General features: G+C 38.3%; 1 protein-coding gene across 1 annotated transcript in view; it reads left to right on the forward strand.

The window, feature by feature from the left end:
- Window positions 1–701: 701 nt before the first annotated feature.
- The window catches only part of LOC142061785 (formin-like), a 145,428-nt gene continuing 126,680 nt past the window's right edge, over window positions 702–19,449 (forward strand). Inside the window, exons 1-2 of the mRNA XM_075103219.1 lie at window positions 702–2,807; window positions 4,948–5,065. Coding sequence (XP_074959320.1) covers window positions 1,419–2,807; window positions 4,948–5,065 — 1,507 coding nt within the window. The 5' untranslated portion in view covers window positions 702–1,418. The remainder of the gene's footprint in view (window positions 2,808–4,947; window positions 5,066–19,449) is intronic.

Below are 19,449 nucleotides of genomic sequence, written 5' to 3' on the forward strand. Positions count from 1 at the left end.
AATTTGACTAAATAAACTCCTTAAAGGTCAGGGATTATGAAAAATACATATTCCTGCAGATTCGCAGTCTTTGTAATTCCGAACATAAGAAAAGGAACAGAAGCGAAGGCTTTTGACTGGAACCTGACCTAAATGTTACTGACTTTCTGAATATCAAAGGTGCTCGAAAGTATTTTGTATTTTCTTTATATGTGTGTTATGGGAAAAAAAAAAAAAAATGTATTGCCCCTGATGGCCTCTGTTAATATTGAGTTGTAGAGTCTTGAAGATTTCCTTCAGGTGATTTTGCCAACATTAACTAAAACAAATCTCACACATAACAGCATATACTGTCGCGATATATATGAGGTGGAAGTCATCAAAAAATACGTCGGCAGAGATTGTTCTGGTTTGAAATACTGCAAGCTTGGGTACAGCGCAGGTGGACAGCCTGCCTGATTTCCACACAGTTAAGTGGGCATTGCCGAGCGCGGGCTGTTTACCCTGCCGACCCAAACAGCTTCCAGTCGCTGGGTGTGGTGGCAGCCTGTGATAAGTACCTGTGTACAGTTCACAGAAATAGCTGCGCAGGGTTAGGGCAGCAGTAATATGAAACCAGTCTTGTTGGTTTTTTGTTCGTGGCCCTGGAGGCTGAAATCTGCATTCCAGATGAAACCTGCAGCAAATCGCAAGAGAGCCTTTCTTTTTTTCCTGCCTTCTTCAGCTTCAAGGGCGCTCGCCTGGGTTTGATCCGGCCAGCTGAAAACGGGGGACTCTGCCCAGGCGCTGGGCGGTGGCACTGGAAGCTTCAGAATCGTTACTTTGGGCTTCCATAATTTTTTGGTGATTATGGATTTACAAAAGAAGATCTTTATCGAAGTGGAAAGGCTATGCAAAAGAATCCGTCAGGAATTTTCTGCTGAAAACCACTCGCGGCTCGCGTACCGGGACAAGGAAGTAGCAAACTACAAATGCGCCCAGTGCTGCTCGGGAGGCTTGTTTATATAGCTGCTCTGCACTTTTTAGCACGTAGGAAGTTGTGTGCAGCCAGTAGGATCGCAGGAGTCCCAGCAGTAACCATTGGTCGAATTTTCAACAGAGATTAGTGCCGTGGCATATTTGCTGCGACAAAAAGCCCTTTGTGTGAAGGGCCAAGCTACCGACGCTGCTGAGAACTTTTTTTCACGGTGGGTCTTTTTGCTGCTCCTGAGGTAGAGTTTGGAGACCGGACGGAGGCTTTGGCTGCCGGCTGCAGCGCTGGAGCTGGAAGGAGGGGCAGGGTGGCCTGGGGGAGGCTGGCTGCCTTCGCAGGGTACGGGAGCACTGCCTGTTGCAGTGCCTGTAGTGAGTCCAGTCGGCTCTGTGAATGCGTGTAGGGAATATTTGTTTAGCAGTTAGTTGCACTGCTAGAAGCAAACCTATTCTGTACTTCATGCAACATGGAAGAAGGAAATGCGGTGCTTGATTGTAGTGAGTGTTCAGACCTGGAGAATACAGCAGAAAGTGAACCTGATCTTTTAACATTTTCCGTGAAAGCACTTTTTGGATTTACAACTAAATTTGAATCTACAGCTTCCAAAGAAGAAACAGTGCTTAAAGCATTTCAACCTCTGCACGCCAATACAAATGCTCATGCTAACGCCTGGCATGCGAGGAATGATAATGATTGTAACGACGACTCAGAAAATCAGCACAGCATGAACAGTACCAGTGGCCAAGCTGGCCCAATGTCTGGCAGGCAAACTGAGCCGGGACTGGAGTTAGCTGAACAAAATGAATTACTTCTTCACCATTTAAGGTTTGTACAGACTTCTTTGTCTGAATCTGACAATGATGACAAGGATGCTATTCTCGTACAAGGTACTTTGGTTCATACAACAAGTGATACAGAATCGGACACGGAGAGTAAGGACCTAGACACCGATGAAAACAATACAGGCGAATCGGGGCTAAATAATACTGCTTTGTCTACTGAGGCTTTGGACGATAACAATCAAAATAAGGAAGAGTCAGGATCAGAAGGGCACAGCAACAGCGATGACACTGTGGATACAGATGACATTGAGTTACACCCACCAATTTCTAAGCGGCTCCCAAAAGCGCTGGATAATATTCTGGAACATGACTCTAATGGAAAACACAAGATGTTAATGGATGAGCAGCTCAGTCACTTGCTTGCTACAGGGGAATGCCCTCAAGAACTTCCAGATGAAGAACAAAGACCTTCAGCTGATAATATATCGCTCCAAAAAACAGCACTGCCTGAAAAGACTTTCCAGCTGCCCGCTTTCTTTAGTGGACTACGTGTGAGGAAAAAGGGCCTAACCACAGAGGATGGGGAAACTGTAACAGAAATTAAACCAAGGGAGAATGATTTAGCTCTGCTTAAATTACGACAGCCTGTTAAGAAATCCAGTATTACAGCAGGTTTGACCACTAAAAAAAAATCAGCTGAATCTAAAGTAAGTCCTACTTTCCTGGAACAACTCTCGCACTTGTTAAATATAGACGTCTCCAAGAATGAAGATAGAACTGAGGAATCTGGTGAGGGATCTGGGGAGACCGAGGACAGTGATGAAGCTCAAGAGAACAAAGCCTCCGGCAAAACAGAACCACGATTTCCCTCTGAGGAAATAAAATCAAGCCCTGCTGAATCTGCACTGGACGTCTTTAAAGCTTTATTCACGCGGCCTCCCAAAAAAGAAACAACTGCAGATACTTCAGAGCTGGAAGCCATAAAACGCAAAATGAGAAATGAAAAAGAGTCCTTGAAAGCTGTATTTGAAAGGTCAAAATCAAAACCTGGGGATGGACCGTCAGAAAAATCTGTAGGTTGAATTAGTTTTTCTTCCTCAGATCTGGAAATAGATGGATAAAAAATGATTTCTTGTTTAAAAGCTATTGGTGGGGACATAAGGTCAAAATGTCAGCATTGTCCTCTTCTCTTGGCAATCTCAAATTTTGGATTCCCAACTGAAGAAATCTTGGGGCTAATTTGTCAAAATTTTTGATCACTTGCAGTTGTAGCAGAAATCAGTGAGAACTGATGATAGTCACAGCCTTTCTATTAGAAGTGAGAACTTAAAAATCAGTTTCTGATTTTAAAATATCACTAAAAAACAGTTGCCCATATGTTAAGTATGGCTTTAAAACTGTTTGGTTTATTTAAAAATTAACCATAAAAATTAAATATCCTGTTTACTCTAGTATTATTAATAGTTTCTCAATCTCACTCTTTTTTCTTTTACTGATTTTTTTTTTTTTAATTTTTAAAAGTAATATTTCACTTTAGGAATAATTCTATCATAAGAGCTGGTACAAGAAGTTATGGATGATTTTCAACTCAGTTTGTCCAAGACACAGAATTTAAAGTATTTTTTTTTTCTTATTTATTGGCTTTGCAAATATTGATAAGCATTTAACCTTATCCAAGTATAACTTAGTGATTCCAGTCAGATGACTCAAGTTATGGATTAATATAAGCATTTGGAAGGATAATATTCTTAGGCATGTGGATATTTCGTTAGTATGTTTTTAAGAAAAAAAAAATTCTATACTAAATTTTCATAGAACCATAATGATAAATGAATTTGAGTGTGATTTGAACTGTTTAATTGAATGAGTAACCCTTGGGTTGGGGTTCCCCCAACCCAAAATTCTTACAGCTACATCTTTGGCAGATATAATCAGTCCAGAAAATTGTTCCTGTTGGCTAAAGGGGGAATCGTCTGAATGATTAAATTTGCAGGGTTGGACCCTAAACCTGAAGCTACCCAAGTTAATTTGCTGTGTTAATTTACTCTCCTTCAAAGTTTTATTCTTACGTAAAATCAAAAGAGTTCTAAGAAATCTTGACTGACACCTGGGTAGGCCGATAATACCAGTTTGTAGCAGATTACCTATGGGGAGGAGGGAAGAGGTAGTTGTTGACCGTGGCAGGTACAGCAATTTCAGTCTGCGCGTGCCCTTCCCATTCTTGGCGTGCTTCTCCCTGCTTGCACCACTCCCTGCGCTGTGCTGACATACGTGTTTGTGTGGCTCGCAGCAAGCCTACCTGGGAAGCCGTCATCGCACAAGGTGAGGGAGGAAGCACAGGAGTCAGCTTGAGTGGCTTTTTAAATGTCTGCTTGATGTCTGGTCGAGTAGAAACGTACGTTTTCTCAGGGCAAAGCCAGTGTAAGAGAGTCTTGCCTTTCCATTTTCCTCGCTCACGTGGGCCGTTTATGGGGCCGCTTTCATATAGGATTTTGTTATTGCTGCGTTGCGTCTATGCAATAACTCGTAGTAGCGTGTTGTAAATCAGATTACAGAAATGTTAGAGATGTAAAAAAACCCAAAAAAACAAAAACCCAAACCAAACAAACCCAAACCAAAATGTAAACTCTAAAAGAATGCTTGTTTAGTGAGGTTTTTTCCCCCCATTTAAAGGGTTATTTTAGCATTCCAGTTGACAGGGCAGTCCCATTAACAGCTGCAGCAGCACTTTGATGTGGCAGAACTGCGAGGTATGTGGAATGAGCAAGCTGCTGGGGGTGGGGCCAGAATTTCATAAACTAGCTCTGCTTCCAGAAAATTATATTGCCAGATGATATCTTAAGTGAATCCCACTACTGTTTATTTGTAAGAGGAGCACAGATGGGTCTTTTCACTGTGAGAAAAAGGTACAGGAGGAAAACCTAATGTTCTTGACCACCTCTGTGGTCCACCGAAGTACAGACAGCTTTCCACACTGATGTGGACAGTTTCAACAGATCATTATATGTCACACGCATTCCTATTTTCCTCCTCAAAGTTATTTTTCTGCACTGATTTCTTTGTATCTCTTCCAACCAACGGAGCACTGCTTCAATCAGTAGAATGTGGCAGGTAACCATTCTGGAGTACATGTGTAGGGCTGAGCACGGCAGTTGCTGTTTTAGAATCAATTGATACTGCAGACTTTAATTTTTTCTTGCGTAATTTCAACAGCCTGACCTGAGTCCCTCAGAGCAAGATGACAAGACTCCAGGGAGACTCCAGACTGTCTGGCCGCCACCAAGAGCAAAGCACGAAGAAGTAAAAGTAGGATTAAAGTACACAGAAGCAGGTAAAACAAAGAGGTGAAGCATTTGCAGAAATTAGTTTCAGACATTTTTAATCTTGTTTAATACAGAGATGGTGATAAGTCACAGTATTTTCTTACCTGGAAAAACAGACCTGAAGTTTTGTGCGTGTTGTTTACAGCTACTTATTAAGCATCTGATTTTTAAATGTAAATGGCTAAATCTGTGTTGAAATCTAAATGCTCGCCTGTACAAATTAATGGGGAAAGAAGTGGTGTTTTTGATAAGTTAGGCTACCCCTTTCTAATGGGGTTCTGTTCAAATGAGCGACGGCATAGTGAACGAATGGAAGCCTGACGGCCTTTTCCATTGCCTTAGAACGCTGGGAGCAGTGACCTGCCGGACTCTAGTCTGGCTGCAGATTTTCTTCAGGTAGCGTCCAGAATGAAAGGAATGAGTACCATTATTGCAACTTGTGTATAAACAGAGGAGTATTCATGTCTGCTCAGATCACTTCTATAGCTAGCCATTTATATTGTCCTATACATGTGTATGAGAGGGTATGTCTGAAGCACAATGCAAACTTGTTACCAGACAAATAGTTTTGTTTAATATATTTTTTTATTAATTTTTGTTATTTAGAGAAATACTTACGTAACATATTTACAAGGGAAAAAAGTTATTATTGTAGCCACTGCGACTCAGTTTCAAATTTCCATTCTTACATATGAAACAGGAAGACCTTGTTACTCAGAAATTAGTCATAAACTGTGGAATTGTCTGAAATATCAAAATGAAAGGCAATCTGTTCTTCATGTACCTCGAGATTTTAGAAAGTACCACCTAGAAAGGATTAAGTGGAATTAAAAACCAAGCTTTTATACTACCTTGCTGTGGGAAGATGTACAGGGTAGTGCTGTATGGGTCTTTCCAGTTCCAGTGGGTATCCATTTGGCCTTGTATATGGGAAAGAATAAACAGGAGTAGTGGATCTACTGCTTTGTGTTGTTTAGCATATTACTTCTTTCTCTGTCTTTCCTCAGTTTCCTCGGCCTTAATCTTCCGTTTTTGTAAAATGGGCATGATACTGGAAGTGTTAAAGTTGCTGGAAGATTCAGAAAACTTGGTTTTGACAGGAACAACATGGTTCTAATATAGACGGAATTGAATTTACAGTGCATCTGATTGGTCTGAGGTGTGGAAGTCTATCACTAGATGACCAGGCGAGGTATTCACCTGTTGACAAGGAGCGCTACAGATTCTTTCTCTTACTCTTAGATTCTTATTATAGGCTATATCCTTGCCATATTTAACTTTACCCAAATAAATTTTTTTTTTTTCTCCTAATGACTGTATCATCTGCGGCAAAACATACACTGAAATAAAGAAAGGAAAGGAAATGGAGTTAACAAAAGCTCCAGTTTCTATTACTCGTACAAAAATTAGGTCATGCTTTCCTGAAATTTTAATAGGAAGGACAGACTGGCGTAGAGCCCATGTAAATTGTTACTCTTTTGTTACTGTGATATTTTGGGTGGCAGTGTCATCAACATGCTGATGGTTGGTTTGCTAAGTCAAATTTTTATACAGACCAGATTCTGCAGTTCATTAGTCACTCCAGTGTCTGGCAGACAGGGATCTGAATGACAACAAGCTGCTGGTGATTCAGCTAGCATGAGACAGAAGCAGTGCTTTTTGAAGGAAACAGGCAAAGGCTGTATTTGCAGCATACGTTAGGAGTACAGTAGAGTTATAGGTGTACCTCAGTGATTAGCAGGTTTGTGTTTCTTTCAGCTGTTCACGGATGCCCAGAAAGCAGTTGTGGCAGCAAGGACGCTGCAAGCAGTTGTTGCATGCGACGGATCGGTTGCGTCTGCTTTTCTGAGTACGAGGGTGGCTGTTTTACAGCACTATGCACAGCAATGAATTTATGTAGTCTCCTGCAAGTGAAGGAAGGTACTGTTCATGAGTAGTGCTGATACAATTATAAAAACAGGGTTTGTATTCAATGTTGGTCTTACTGCTGGGGGGACGGGTTTGTGGTTTTTTTAGTGAATATAAAAGTGGCAATACAGCATTACTTCTAAACTCGGTATCTTCTCTCTGACAGTGGTTGGTACCTTCAAAGTACGTGTGTATACTGGCATCTCCCCTCATACTCCTTCCCATCCAAAATTCCCTCCCAGCCACCAGTACCGTAGGAGCTGCTTCTCCACAAAGCAGGCTTCTGGAAAATATGATATAAAGCAGGTTAATGATTGTATTAAACTGATCGGTCTCAAACAATCTCAACCTGAAACTCTACTTCCTACCCCGGTGTCTTGTCCTAATAGCTAAGATCAAATGAAAAATTCTTGATTTCAGAATAGAGTTCAAAAATTGGGTGTGGCAGGGATGTTTGTGATTCTCGTCTTCCTCCACTGATGTTCCTGAACAGATGATTATCTGTAACATAAAAAATGCTGAAGTGACTTCTTTTAACTTTCAGTCAATGATTTATGTTAGTGTTTTAATTTCTGTGATTAAGGGTTTCATTTACCAAAACAATAGGAACCTATATACAAACAATAATAATAGGCTGAATTATTAGGTAAGTGTTCATTTAGCACAGCTTCATTTTAGGTTTAAACGAAATATATCTGTCACAAGTGTGATCGTGTCCAACGACAAATCCGTTGACATAAGTCTGTACTTCGAACAGGCTACAAGAATATGTACTGACTTTATGAGGTAGCGTAGGTGCTTTTCATTTGTCATGAGAAATTAGTACTTAAAGTAAGATTGAAAATTTGGAAGTTGGAATGCTGTAATCTTTCTCACAATTCTGCACTAAGTCTTTGATTTACTTCCTTCATCACTGTGCACTATGGCAGCTATGACAGGAAGGTAGGGATATTGATCCTCCAGGAGAGGATTCCTGGCCTTTTGATCTTTTCTCACCTCCTGCCGTGTTTTTCCTTATTGTTCTTGCTCCCTAGTGGAAGCAAGAAATTCAGGCTTAATTTGGCCTACGCAGCAGACATCACAGTGACTCATAGCAGCTCGGAGGAGCAGCTAACTCCCTCCTGAGGCTCTCAGTCTGGCTTGATGTGTGGGAAACCAACTGAAAAGCAAATGGACATAACAAGGAACACGTGTGGGGGGCTGACTAGGCCTCTTAGGAATATTAGAAGTGAAAGAAGTTAGTGAACAAATATAACTCTGCAAAAGGCTTTTTTCATGCCTTTGATACCATCTCGTGTAGTCATAGTATTGTCACCCCCAACACCTGAATCTAAGTTGTAAATTTTGAATCAAAAGGGTGACATTATGATATTTTGGCATATTTTATGTTTTCTTAATCCTTTAATTCCTCTGTTTCCATAGAGCAAGCGACTGCATTACCAACTGGCTCTCTGTAATTAGCACAAGCTGCTTACGTGGTTCTCTAGAAAAACTGGAACTTTGAAGTGTGTCAGTCTAAAACAGTTGAAGTCCAGAAAGTCTGTAGTACATTACACCATTTATAACCTGGAAGACTAGAAAAAGGGTATTTTAATTTATAGTTATAGGTTTATTCCATGGAAATTTTCCCCATGTAATTAAAGACATTTCTGTGTTTATTTTTCTGGGCCTAAAGTTCTGTTCTTCTGTTTTCATTAAAAGTTTCTTTTTCTTTTTCCTGCATAATTCTTTGGGAGATTTCTCCCATTTTTTAAAGCATTAAATCTGATAGAAGGGTAGCTGTGTCAGCTGTTGCATATGGCGAAAATATCTGGCTAGGTAGAGGAGACAAATTAATGTCTATACTGAATGAACTCATCTGTCATACAAGATCACATAGAATCCACATATAATGAAGGTCTCAGCTGCTGCATATGACATTAGCACTTGCAGGCTCCCATGTCCAAGAAGAAGAGTTTAGGCATGAGTTCTGCTGATCATAAAACTATGTTTGAATAACAGTCTCCACATCAAGGTGGTATAGATATACAGATCCTGTGATTCCTATTAAAAATGCATTTTTAGCCATTAGGATCAAAATAGTTCGCATATGAAACAGAGAGAGTTTAGTCTTTTGCTTAAGCAAAACAGGAATTTAAAAAGTGATAAGAGAGAAAGATTTGACATTCCTGCTGGAGAAAACATTAAGAAAAAAAATCAAGTTGAAACATTAATCCATTCAGTGCTTTTATTTAATTACATATTTTCTTGTTAAGTCAAACGTCAGTATATAACTTAAAAAAAAAACCCGGTTCTCTCACAATCTGTCTGTTCATCATCCTTAAATTTGCAGTGAGGTAATGCTGTCTCTATGGTGCCACAATTTCTATAACATTCTGTGATGCTGCAGCACAATTTTCAGGGTAAATAAGAAAATCAGAAGGTGACTGAGAAAGCTCTAATGAAACAAGAAGTGTTTAAGTAAATGGCGAATGAAATACAAAATAATGGCAGAGGTTTATTGCCATTATGTCTTAAATATGTTAAAGCCTTGGTTCACTGTGCTCTGGGTTTCCAGAAGGAAAATCACTTTATGGTCATGGCATAAATGCAGAGAATAACCAGCTTATGTGAGAGAAAGAGAGGCGTAATGGTCTGAACAAAGAGATGAGAGATAAGAACACGATTCCTTATCTTTCTTTAACACAAACTTCCTTTGTGGCCTTGAACAATTTATGTTTGTCTCTAAAAAACACATAATGCTGATGTTGTTAGTGTCCTGAATGAAGTTGTTGTACCAGTGGCTACTAACAGTTGGTTTCATCTTAAAAAAAAGTGTCTTTTTTTTAGTAATTTCAGTTTAATTGTTTTCAGTGTGGTATTTGGGGTTTAGTTCTGGGATTCTGTTATAAATTTTATTGTAATGAATTAGATAAAGGAGGACCACAGTAAGCAGGATATTATGCGTTGGTTGAAGATAGTGTTTTAGTGATTTAATGGTCACTGATCAATTTGATGTGACCTCATAGTGCAGGTGGGCTGCAAAAAGGTTTTGCAAATTATTTTACTACATTTTACTGCATTTATTGTGCAGGATGACAGGTGCATTTGGCCATGTTATGTCAGTGTTTCGTATTCTGACAAATACACTAGCTTCTTATTGAGAAGCTGAGTTCTTTATTACAAGCGGGATTGTTGTACCCATATTATATTCCTCTAGAGTGTCAATGACATTTTCTCCCCAAGCTTATGCCAACTAAAGCTACAGTTTTATGGATTTGTTAGGTATTCGGCATAGTGCTGCTTCAAAGTCTCTACAGTCTCAGACAAATGGGTTGTGCATGTGCTGATGTGGCAGCAGCCACTATTCCAGATATCTTGCAGCCCTCTCTGCTAAGATTTACTTTGAAAGTATTTTTAAAAACCCTCAGAAACAAGAAGCAACAGAAACTTCCTTTGCTTTTCTCTCCTCGCCTCAGCTGATACTGTCATTGATACTGTGCCTCTTGAGATAGGACCAAAAAGATAGGCACCTGTTAATGCTCAAGATTTGTTGTTAAGATGCTTGTGTTCCATTTCCAGCCCTTTTGCTACCTACTGGAATGACTGCAGGAAAGTTGTGAGACGTTTCCAAGCTTCAGTTTACCCATCTGTAAAATTGGGATAAGAATCCTGACCTATTTTTCAAGCCAAATTCAATTCCTTTTCTGTTTATAGGCTATTAGCATTGGATGGAGATGCAGAAGGGAAAAAAATACTGTCTTCCTAAACTTAAATCTGCAAAAAATAACACTTACAGTATGGTAACTGTACCTAAGACAGTGTGATAAAATGTTTATGCCTTCCTACACACTGAGGATTATATTATTACACAGTGAGGGGGAAGAAAAGTTATGCTCCACTTTTTTAACAAAAATCCCTGCTTTATTCCCATTATGTGTACTTTCTATCGAAATGCCGTGATTTTAGGAGGCCTCTTGTTTTTGAATCTGGATGCATCTATTGCAACCGTTGCTTGACAAGGACATGTTTTACAGTATACAGAGCCACGTCTGGACGCATACGTCTGTGTAGCCTTAGATACCAGCGTGCTTAAGGATTCACACACAGAACAGCTTTGGTCCACCCAAAGTAGAAACTTGATTTCTAAACTACATTTTTCCTAGTGAGAAGATTAATCTATTACCTGAATATAATGAAGGCACATTCTGTGAATTGTTTCTTTTACTGTAGTTTTCAGTTTGAAATGTGGGCACCGCTATAGGTCCTACCAACGTTACGTTGCAAAGGCCCAAAATGGTCACAGGGTTTTTACAAGGTGATTCTTGTTATATCGTTGAAACCCAGTGAAAAAGCAACCGTGTACAGCACAAAAAGAATGACTTTGTATTTTATTTCCATGCTTCTATTTCAAAATATATGAGGCCCTTTGTATAACAGAAATGGCAGTGAGTTTTACTGAATTCACTTTCCTGTTCTTCAGTCTCACCGGTCGCGTAATCTCCAGTTCTGTTTGGCCCAGCATCTGAACATGAGAAATGTAGATACCAGTCTAAATGAAACCCTGAGTCTGACTGAACACCCTGACGCTTTCTGAAAATTTGCACCTGGATTTAGGACTGCTTTTTGGGTTTCTTTTTAGTTAAGTTCGAGATCATCCCTGCCAAATTTGCCCCCTCAGCTATGGCACACAGGTACATACTCTTACCTGTAAATATCACAACCCTATTTATTGTACGCTTCTTAGTTTTATAAATATCCATGTTTTAAGATTGCCAACAGTTCTAAAGATGAGAATCACTAAGAATATATAGGGGAATCGGGGTGCCTGTGTATGTGGAGATGTAGTGTGCATACGCTCACCTGCACACCCACCCACATTTGAATAAATATACACTTATACTGCATGTATAGTATACATCCAATCTCAATGTATGCTTACTATACACAGTACACAGTGATTGCAAAAGTGTTACAGATCTAGAATAAGCGTTCTGTATTGTAAATTTGTGCTAGATGAAGTAGGTAGAGTCTGTAACTCATCACAGAAATTCTGTAATAAATTTGTTCCTCATGTTTGCTGATAAGGTGTTATTTGTTTACCATTCTGCGCTGGTGAATATGATCCTGTAATAGATTGCTTTTGTTAGTAGGAAGTAGGACATTTATTGAGAAAGAAATCATGTTGAATGTCCCCAGCAGCAGTACAGCAGTACCTCTAATATTGCCTTCCTGAGAGGGTGACAATGACAAATGAAACTATTCATTTCTGCTATCGGGTAAATGAACTGTAGCTGTAACCTCACCTGTGCCAGGAGAGGAGTGATCAAGTGGATAAGTAACTCAGATGACTGCTTCTGAATAGCGCTTTATTATACTGCTTTGCAGTCAGAAAGACTAAGAACGATTTCTTCATTTCCATAACAAAGAATCAAGGGCTTGCTGTTTTTTCCTTCAGGAGGCTGCTTTTCTGGGATACCCTTCTGTTGTTCTCAGGGAATTCAGTGTGTTGTGAAGTGACTTAATTTTCTTTAGTAAGTTAAGTCCTATATCTTCTGTATTATCTCAATAACCAGACAGTATTTAGGTACTCACTATTGGCTTATTTAGAACTGTTTATTCTCCACATGTGCCTCTCCATCTGTCTGCCTTCCTCACATCTTCCATACTTTCACTATACCAGAATCTTTAAGGTGCTGAAAATCACTGAAGTTTTAGGCTTAGAGGGTTCTTCCTTCCCTTAAAAGTCTGAAAAAAGAATTAAGCTGAAGTGAAGGATGTCTGCTCATTTTCCAGTCTGGGGAATTGACATCTTTATGTGTTTGAATTGTGGGGCTGTAAAAGAGTTCAGGTTCAACGAGAAGTAAAGAAGGAAGGACAGGTAGGAGTAGATGGAATGGAGTGAGGGAAGAAAGATTGGAACGTGTCAATACTGTCATTCGGTATTGTTTTAGCTAATCCTCTGTCCCTAAAAAATAGGTAATTCTAAGAATTTCTTTAAGCACAAATAAATTTGAATTTTCTGGTTCTAAAAGGATGCTTAAATGCAAAATCTGTTCAACTTGGTGTTCAAAAAGTTTAAGGAAGTCTGTCAGTCAACTGTTTATAAACCGAAGCTTTGGGCTTTCACTGACCAATTGTACTTTAAAAATGTGTACTTTAAAAAAGCCACAATTTCTCTACTTAAAATGTTGCATTCATGCAGCGTTTCAACTAAATGTCAGTATTTCTCCCAGCATTACTTCTTCTGTGTGACAATCATGTTTTGTAATGTAAACACCATTCCAAGACTGCACAAATAACATGTTTTGAAAGATCCTCATGACTATGTTTATTGGAAGAAAAGCCTGAACATTTGCTACGTTTTAGGGCTGTATCCTGAAAAAGCCGGGAAGTTTGCATCAGTGCGCCTGTGAAAATAAATCTCTGAATAATAAAAAAAGGTTCAGCTGTGCTGAGTAGATTCCCTTCTGACACCTGGTGGTTAAAGGGGGAAACTACATGGGGAAATAAGGGAGGAGGAACAAAGACTATCTTAAAAGGGAGTATTGAAAATGATGGGACCAAGGGTTAACACGGAAGGAGAAAAGATTAAGAAACCCTCACTATTCTGAAATTGAATTAACCAGCTCAATTAAAAGGTAGCGATTTCCTTTATGCTACTGGCTGTGGTACATCTCGAAAGAGGTAGTTTTCCAGCTTTTTTTTTTCCTAACTACTTTTAAAATGTGTTAACATTATTTTGCATGCTTCCACATACTGAGTTTAATACGTAAGGTTTTTTTATAAAAATGAATGTACTGACCAGAAGTGACTATACAGGTCATTTATCTTCAAAGCTGCTGCTTTCTACTTGAAGTTTTGAGATCATGGCAAAGAAGGTTCCTGCTTAGGTAAAATTCCTTATGTAAAGTTTGAGGAGCAACTCATCTTTCTGAAATGTGAGTTATGGAGATTTCTGCGGGAAAGGTTTTCCTATAACATTTTATTTAAAATTATTCAAGTAGGTAAGTTGTTTTATTATCAAAGAAAGGTACTTTTTGCACAGTACAGTTCTGAACACAAATAGAATAACACTGAATAATATTTGAGTGTGTATACTTGCTTTTTGCAACAGTTATGGAGAATGAAAATCACCATTTGAAATATTGTGACCCACTGCATCCGGTATTCCCAAAGCTGTAGGTTAAATTTTCGGGTCGCCAGATGTACCAGTGAATGCTTGTACCTCTCGTAGAAACGGTAACGAACAGTGCAGCTTGCTCAGTACCATGACAAAGATGTATATGAGCGAGTTTTGTGTATATTTGTAAAAGTTATTGCTGATCTCTGTTCGGATAATTCCTGTGCGATTATACAACGGAACATATACTAAGCATTTGCATAAATTATATGGGTTGCCCAAAACATCCAGATTTTATTTCGTGTTTGGCTTTCTATGCATTAAAGAAAAGCATGTAAGCTATAGGATAGCATGTATAGCGTGTATTTCCTTTGCAAAACAGCGAAGCATGCATCATACTTTATTGATTATTAGTAATATCTTACATGCTTTATTTCTACCACCTGGTGGCAAGTATCATACGTTGGCCACTGTTACTCTGACTAGAATCAGCCTGGCACAGTCTATCAGTTTTTAAAAAGTGGGTTTTTTTTTTTTAGAAACAACTTAAAAAGCAAAACAAGGAATTCTTCAAAGCATTCCCATCCAAAACTTGTGTCTTCTAATCACATTGTATGGTATGAACCTGTCAGAAGCAGCTGAGCTTTCTGATCTGCGTTGCTCTGCTTGCCTTACCAAGCAACATGAAATCACAGTAATGAATGAGCACCATTGTTATTTCCGATTGAAAATCTTGAGGAATGAAATAAATCATTTAGTCATTCTGCAGCATGCATGTGGTATGCAATTCTGTGTATATATCGAGCTGAGAGCTTTAGAGAGATATTTGCAAATTTGTTTTCATAGTAAGTGTTAGTACATGTGGCCTCTGGTTAGCTAAGGAATGTCCATGGGATTTTTTTTACATGGTAGGAATTTATTTAAATACTTGCTTTTTGATTTGATTTGATGGACAGTACTAATATCTAGGAACATTTAAGAAATGAAGCAACTCATAAATGATAATTTTTTGCAAGACAAAATTACATTAATGGGAGCTGAAAATGCTGACTGGGGTATATGTTTGTCCTAATGAATAAAAACCAAGGAGTGGGCCAGACTCCCTGCTAGGATACGTATTTAATGAGTATAAAAATATAAACTGTGAAGCTTAAATACAATCTTACTTATGCTTTTGTCTCTAGCTCACCTAAAGCTTTACAAGGAGGGACCACCAGGTGGGTGGAACAGTGTAATGTTGTCCGTGTGCGTCTAGTCTTTGGTCTCTCTTGTTACAGTAAAGGCAGTATTTGCCTTTCCTCGATGAAATAAAAATGGTAAAGGCAGAGTCTGCAGTACCTACCGCTATTTAGGACTAAAAATTTAATAAAGACTACAGAAGTTCTGTCATATAGATGAGGAAACGGAAGTTTTTTGTACAATGACTAAATTTGCCATTTGCTAGTGTAGCACTAGTCAGTTTGGAAGTATTAAAGGGATAATAGCTTATTACTTTTCCATAACCTTGATGTATTTGGACACGCACTGGTCCTTTTTCAAAACGAGAGCACATTTAACACTGCCAAAGAAATACAATAAAATCCCATTGAAAACTGTGTGGGGACTAATTAGATACCAACTGATAATGCCACTAGCAGTTAATTAGTAGGGGTGTCTTTTGAAGGAAAATGAGTTTTAACTGTCCTTTAAGAAATGGAATTAACCTGGTTTATGGAAGTTTCTTTCGGAAATAGCCCCTGCTGCGTCTTTCTGCGTTTTCTTGCTCAGTTTTGTATCCCACCAATAGCAGGACACGCAGAGCCCTGGCCGATGCTGGATTTAAAACGAAGCTTAAGGAACTTATTTTGTACAAACTCTTGTGACTTGGAAACTCCTTTTAAGCAGCTCTTTCAAATTATCAAGTTATTATTGAATGTATGATAACTGAGGCTGGGTTGGAACTCAGTTTATTTTAAAAGAGGATTTCCTGATAGTATTCCTCTTTTTTTTCTAAAATGACTTGTCACTTCTGCAATTGCTTGCTGAAGTAACGGACATAACTGAATAAGGCATGTTTCAAAGCATTTATATTTTTCTATGTGGAAATGAGAGAAAGCCACATCTTCTGGAACATCCTTCTGTGAGAGCTGAGATAGCAGGGGGGTTTTGTGGTGTTTTAGGTGAAGACTGACTGGTTTTTTTCCGGTGTCACGAAGGTGGTGAACCTTTGTGCTTTTTTTTTTTAATGTTGAGTTTCTGTATTCAATACCATACATAAAATACTCTGAAATTTCGGTCTGCCATTTTTTGCTAAAATAAATATTTGAATAAAAGCTTCCTAAAGACATTCTCAAATGATAAATTACCAACTCCCTAGTGATTAAAACACCCTTTCTGAAGAACAAGAAGTTCTTTCTGGGTCCTCCTTTTAGTGTAATGTATTGCCTCAGTACCTCTAGCCTGTCTTCTCCTTTATTTCTGTAAGGTAAAAAACTCTCATTATACTGTGTATAGATAATCCTGAGTTGTTTATTCATTAAGCAGTTTCTTGTTCTCACCCTTTTCAGTTACAGTGTAGCAGTCCGAGTTAAAACTTTGTAAGGATTAAGATTTGTTTTCTTTCTTTTGATCCCTTTTTGTAGTTGAGTTAGGAATACTAGATATTGTTCGTAAATACTCAATGTGATTATTTTACAAGACTTATAAACAAATCTTATGACCAGGATAAACTCTTGATGCATTATATCACTGAAGAGAAGGTTAGTCCTTAATTCTACCAGGAAACACCATTTAGATGATGATGCAAGTAGACATTGTGTTAGAAGAAATAAATCCAAAGGACTTTGAAGCCCTGTCCTTTTCCCATTGAAGTTACATGATGAGAATCCACTCCCATTTGTTACAGCTGCATAAATGCTTCTTAGGAAATAAGACAGTGTTCAGACATTTTTGCATTAATTAAAGCAACCTATATTGAAATTTCTCTAGAATTTTCCTGCACGTACCATCAGTGATCTTAGGGTAGGAAAGTTATGTTGTCTATATAAACAGTCATTAAGTGGACTTCTGAAGAGTGTGGTCTGATGGACTCATCTGTCCCTGGCAATTCGATTGCTAGCATTTCCCATTTCCTTCACTCGAAGTAGGCGCTACCTTACAGGACTCAGGTGGTGGTATGGAGGTCCTAGAAACACGCAGGTATTTAGAGTTACAGGCCACTCATGGTTTATGGCCTGCTTGGAGACTGGGCAAATGAGCAAGCTATTACATTGGCCTATCCCATAAAAATGTCATATTTTTTCCCTCCTTTCCAATGGGAAAAATAAGTAAACAAAATATTTGAGTTGTTTGTAGCACAGAAAAAGAAAATCCTACCACTCCTCTCTCCTCTAAAAAGCTGGGCTTCTGAGGTGAAGGAATTCTGGCCCTTGTACCTTCTTGAACACCATAAACAATATTTACTGATCCTACAGACACACGGTTCAGATTTTGAAGGTGTAGTTATTTGGGAATTCTGTGTTTTATAGAAGCCAGCTCAAACTAAACCCTCCATTCAATATCCTTCACTCCTTGATATGCTAGCTCAACTTTCTCTGTACAAACCATAGACCCAAACAGGCCCACAGAAGTTACAGGCATATTGCTTGTAGACCATGTTTATTCTAGAAGGGCCAGGATAAATGATAAAGCTGAACGGTTGGGGCAGTAAATACTGCTGGATTCATTCATATTCAGATATCAAGGGCCTAACAGTACTAGAATATGCCGCTATTTTAGATACTTGGTTTTTATTATTATTAAGGGTAGATTTGAGCAGTCCTTTGTTACACATTTTATTTGCAAGATTAGCTTTGAGGGCCAAAATTTTAGAAAACACAGTGCTGTAAAAATTAGTCCAGTATATTGAATACATCCTGTTTTGTTTCAGATTATTCTGTGTTAAAGATTAATGGTTGTACGCATTTGTCCACTGTTTCACAATATGTGACACTCTGTTGTTTTCACACAGCTGATGTCTGTGATTCTGTAACAAATTCAATTTCTGGCTTCTTAGACCATTTTAAGCCCTTTGTTCACCTCTTGTCCATCTTAATTATTCACCCATTTTTAATTGTTTGGTTTTGCTTCCTCGCTTTTCCATTGTGTTTCCACAATAATGCTCTTATCTGTTTACATACTATGTTTGATGCAATTACAGGACACAGAGTTGCTTCCTCCTTGCAGTGGGTATTTAGTTAAAACACAATCTCATTTCCTTCTTGCAACCCATTTCGTTGTTGTAGATGTTAATTCTGGGTTTTAACTCAAGTATTTCAGATGCTATAGTACCTTATCATAAAGAAAATATTAAAAAACCCTTGCTTTTAGATCCAGATTTCTTTTCCTGATCTGCTGATGTCTTTTTAATCAATGTTATCTTTGTATGGACCTTATTGCCAACACACTTCAAAATCATGAAGCAGACTGATACTGAAACTGGAAGTTAGCTAAGGAAGAATGTTGTCAGATTTGCGCTGATTCTGTCTTTGCAATGTTCAGTGCTAAAATATTTGTTTAAAATTAGATAAAATACTAATTATAATTTATTTTTCCTGCACTTGTGTGTAAGCAGAACTGAATATAGTATGACTGGAAGTAAAGTTATGATGCTTTCTAATATTGACTATATCAATGGGTGGCAGAACAGGATCATGACATTAGTCTAGTTGATCAACGATCGCTCTAGAAATTATGTGTTTTTTTTTTTTTCCCCAAGCACCATCTAAAAATATACATTTGAACAAGGAAACTTCAAACGTATATGTTACTATCAAATAAAATTTAACAAGCTCATCATTAGAAAAAATAAAAATCTAGATTAAAACTAACGAGAGAACCAGTTCACATCCATAAATCAGTGAATTATAGTTTGACTTCAGAGGAAAAAGGTAAAAAAAAAAAACAAACCACGTTATAGTGGAGTACAAAACTGCCACCCAGTGGAAGTACCTAGTTGTACATTTTCACAATCTTCAGATTTTCAAGAGATCAGAGATCTATTTTCTTGTCACTGGAATGTATAAGATATTTACTCATTATGGAAATTATTCCCAATTTTCTTGTTTTACTCATAATTATATTTATCTATAATAGAGGATAATGTTTCAAACAAACAATACAAAAAAAGGATAATTATGATTTTACAAGAGATAACATTTAATGTACAAAGAATATTGGAATTTATATATCGAGTTAGATTTTAAAAAAGCTCCATATCTCTCTCGTACTGGGGAGCCCAGAACCGGACACAACCCTCCAGCCTCACCAGCGCTGCGTATTGGGTTCCCTTGACCTGCTGGCAGCCCTTGTCCTACCACAGCCCAGGATACTGTCAGCCTTCCTTGCTGCAAAGGCACGTTGCTG

Source organism: Phalacrocorax aristotelis, chromosome 9 (genome assembly GCF_949628215.1).
Source record: "Phalacrocorax aristotelis chromosome 9, bGulAri2.1, whole genome shotgun sequence".
In the NCBI taxonomy this organism is placed as follows: Eukaryota; Metazoa; Chordata; class Aves; order Suliformes; family Phalacrocoracidae; genus Phalacrocorax; species Phalacrocorax aristotelis.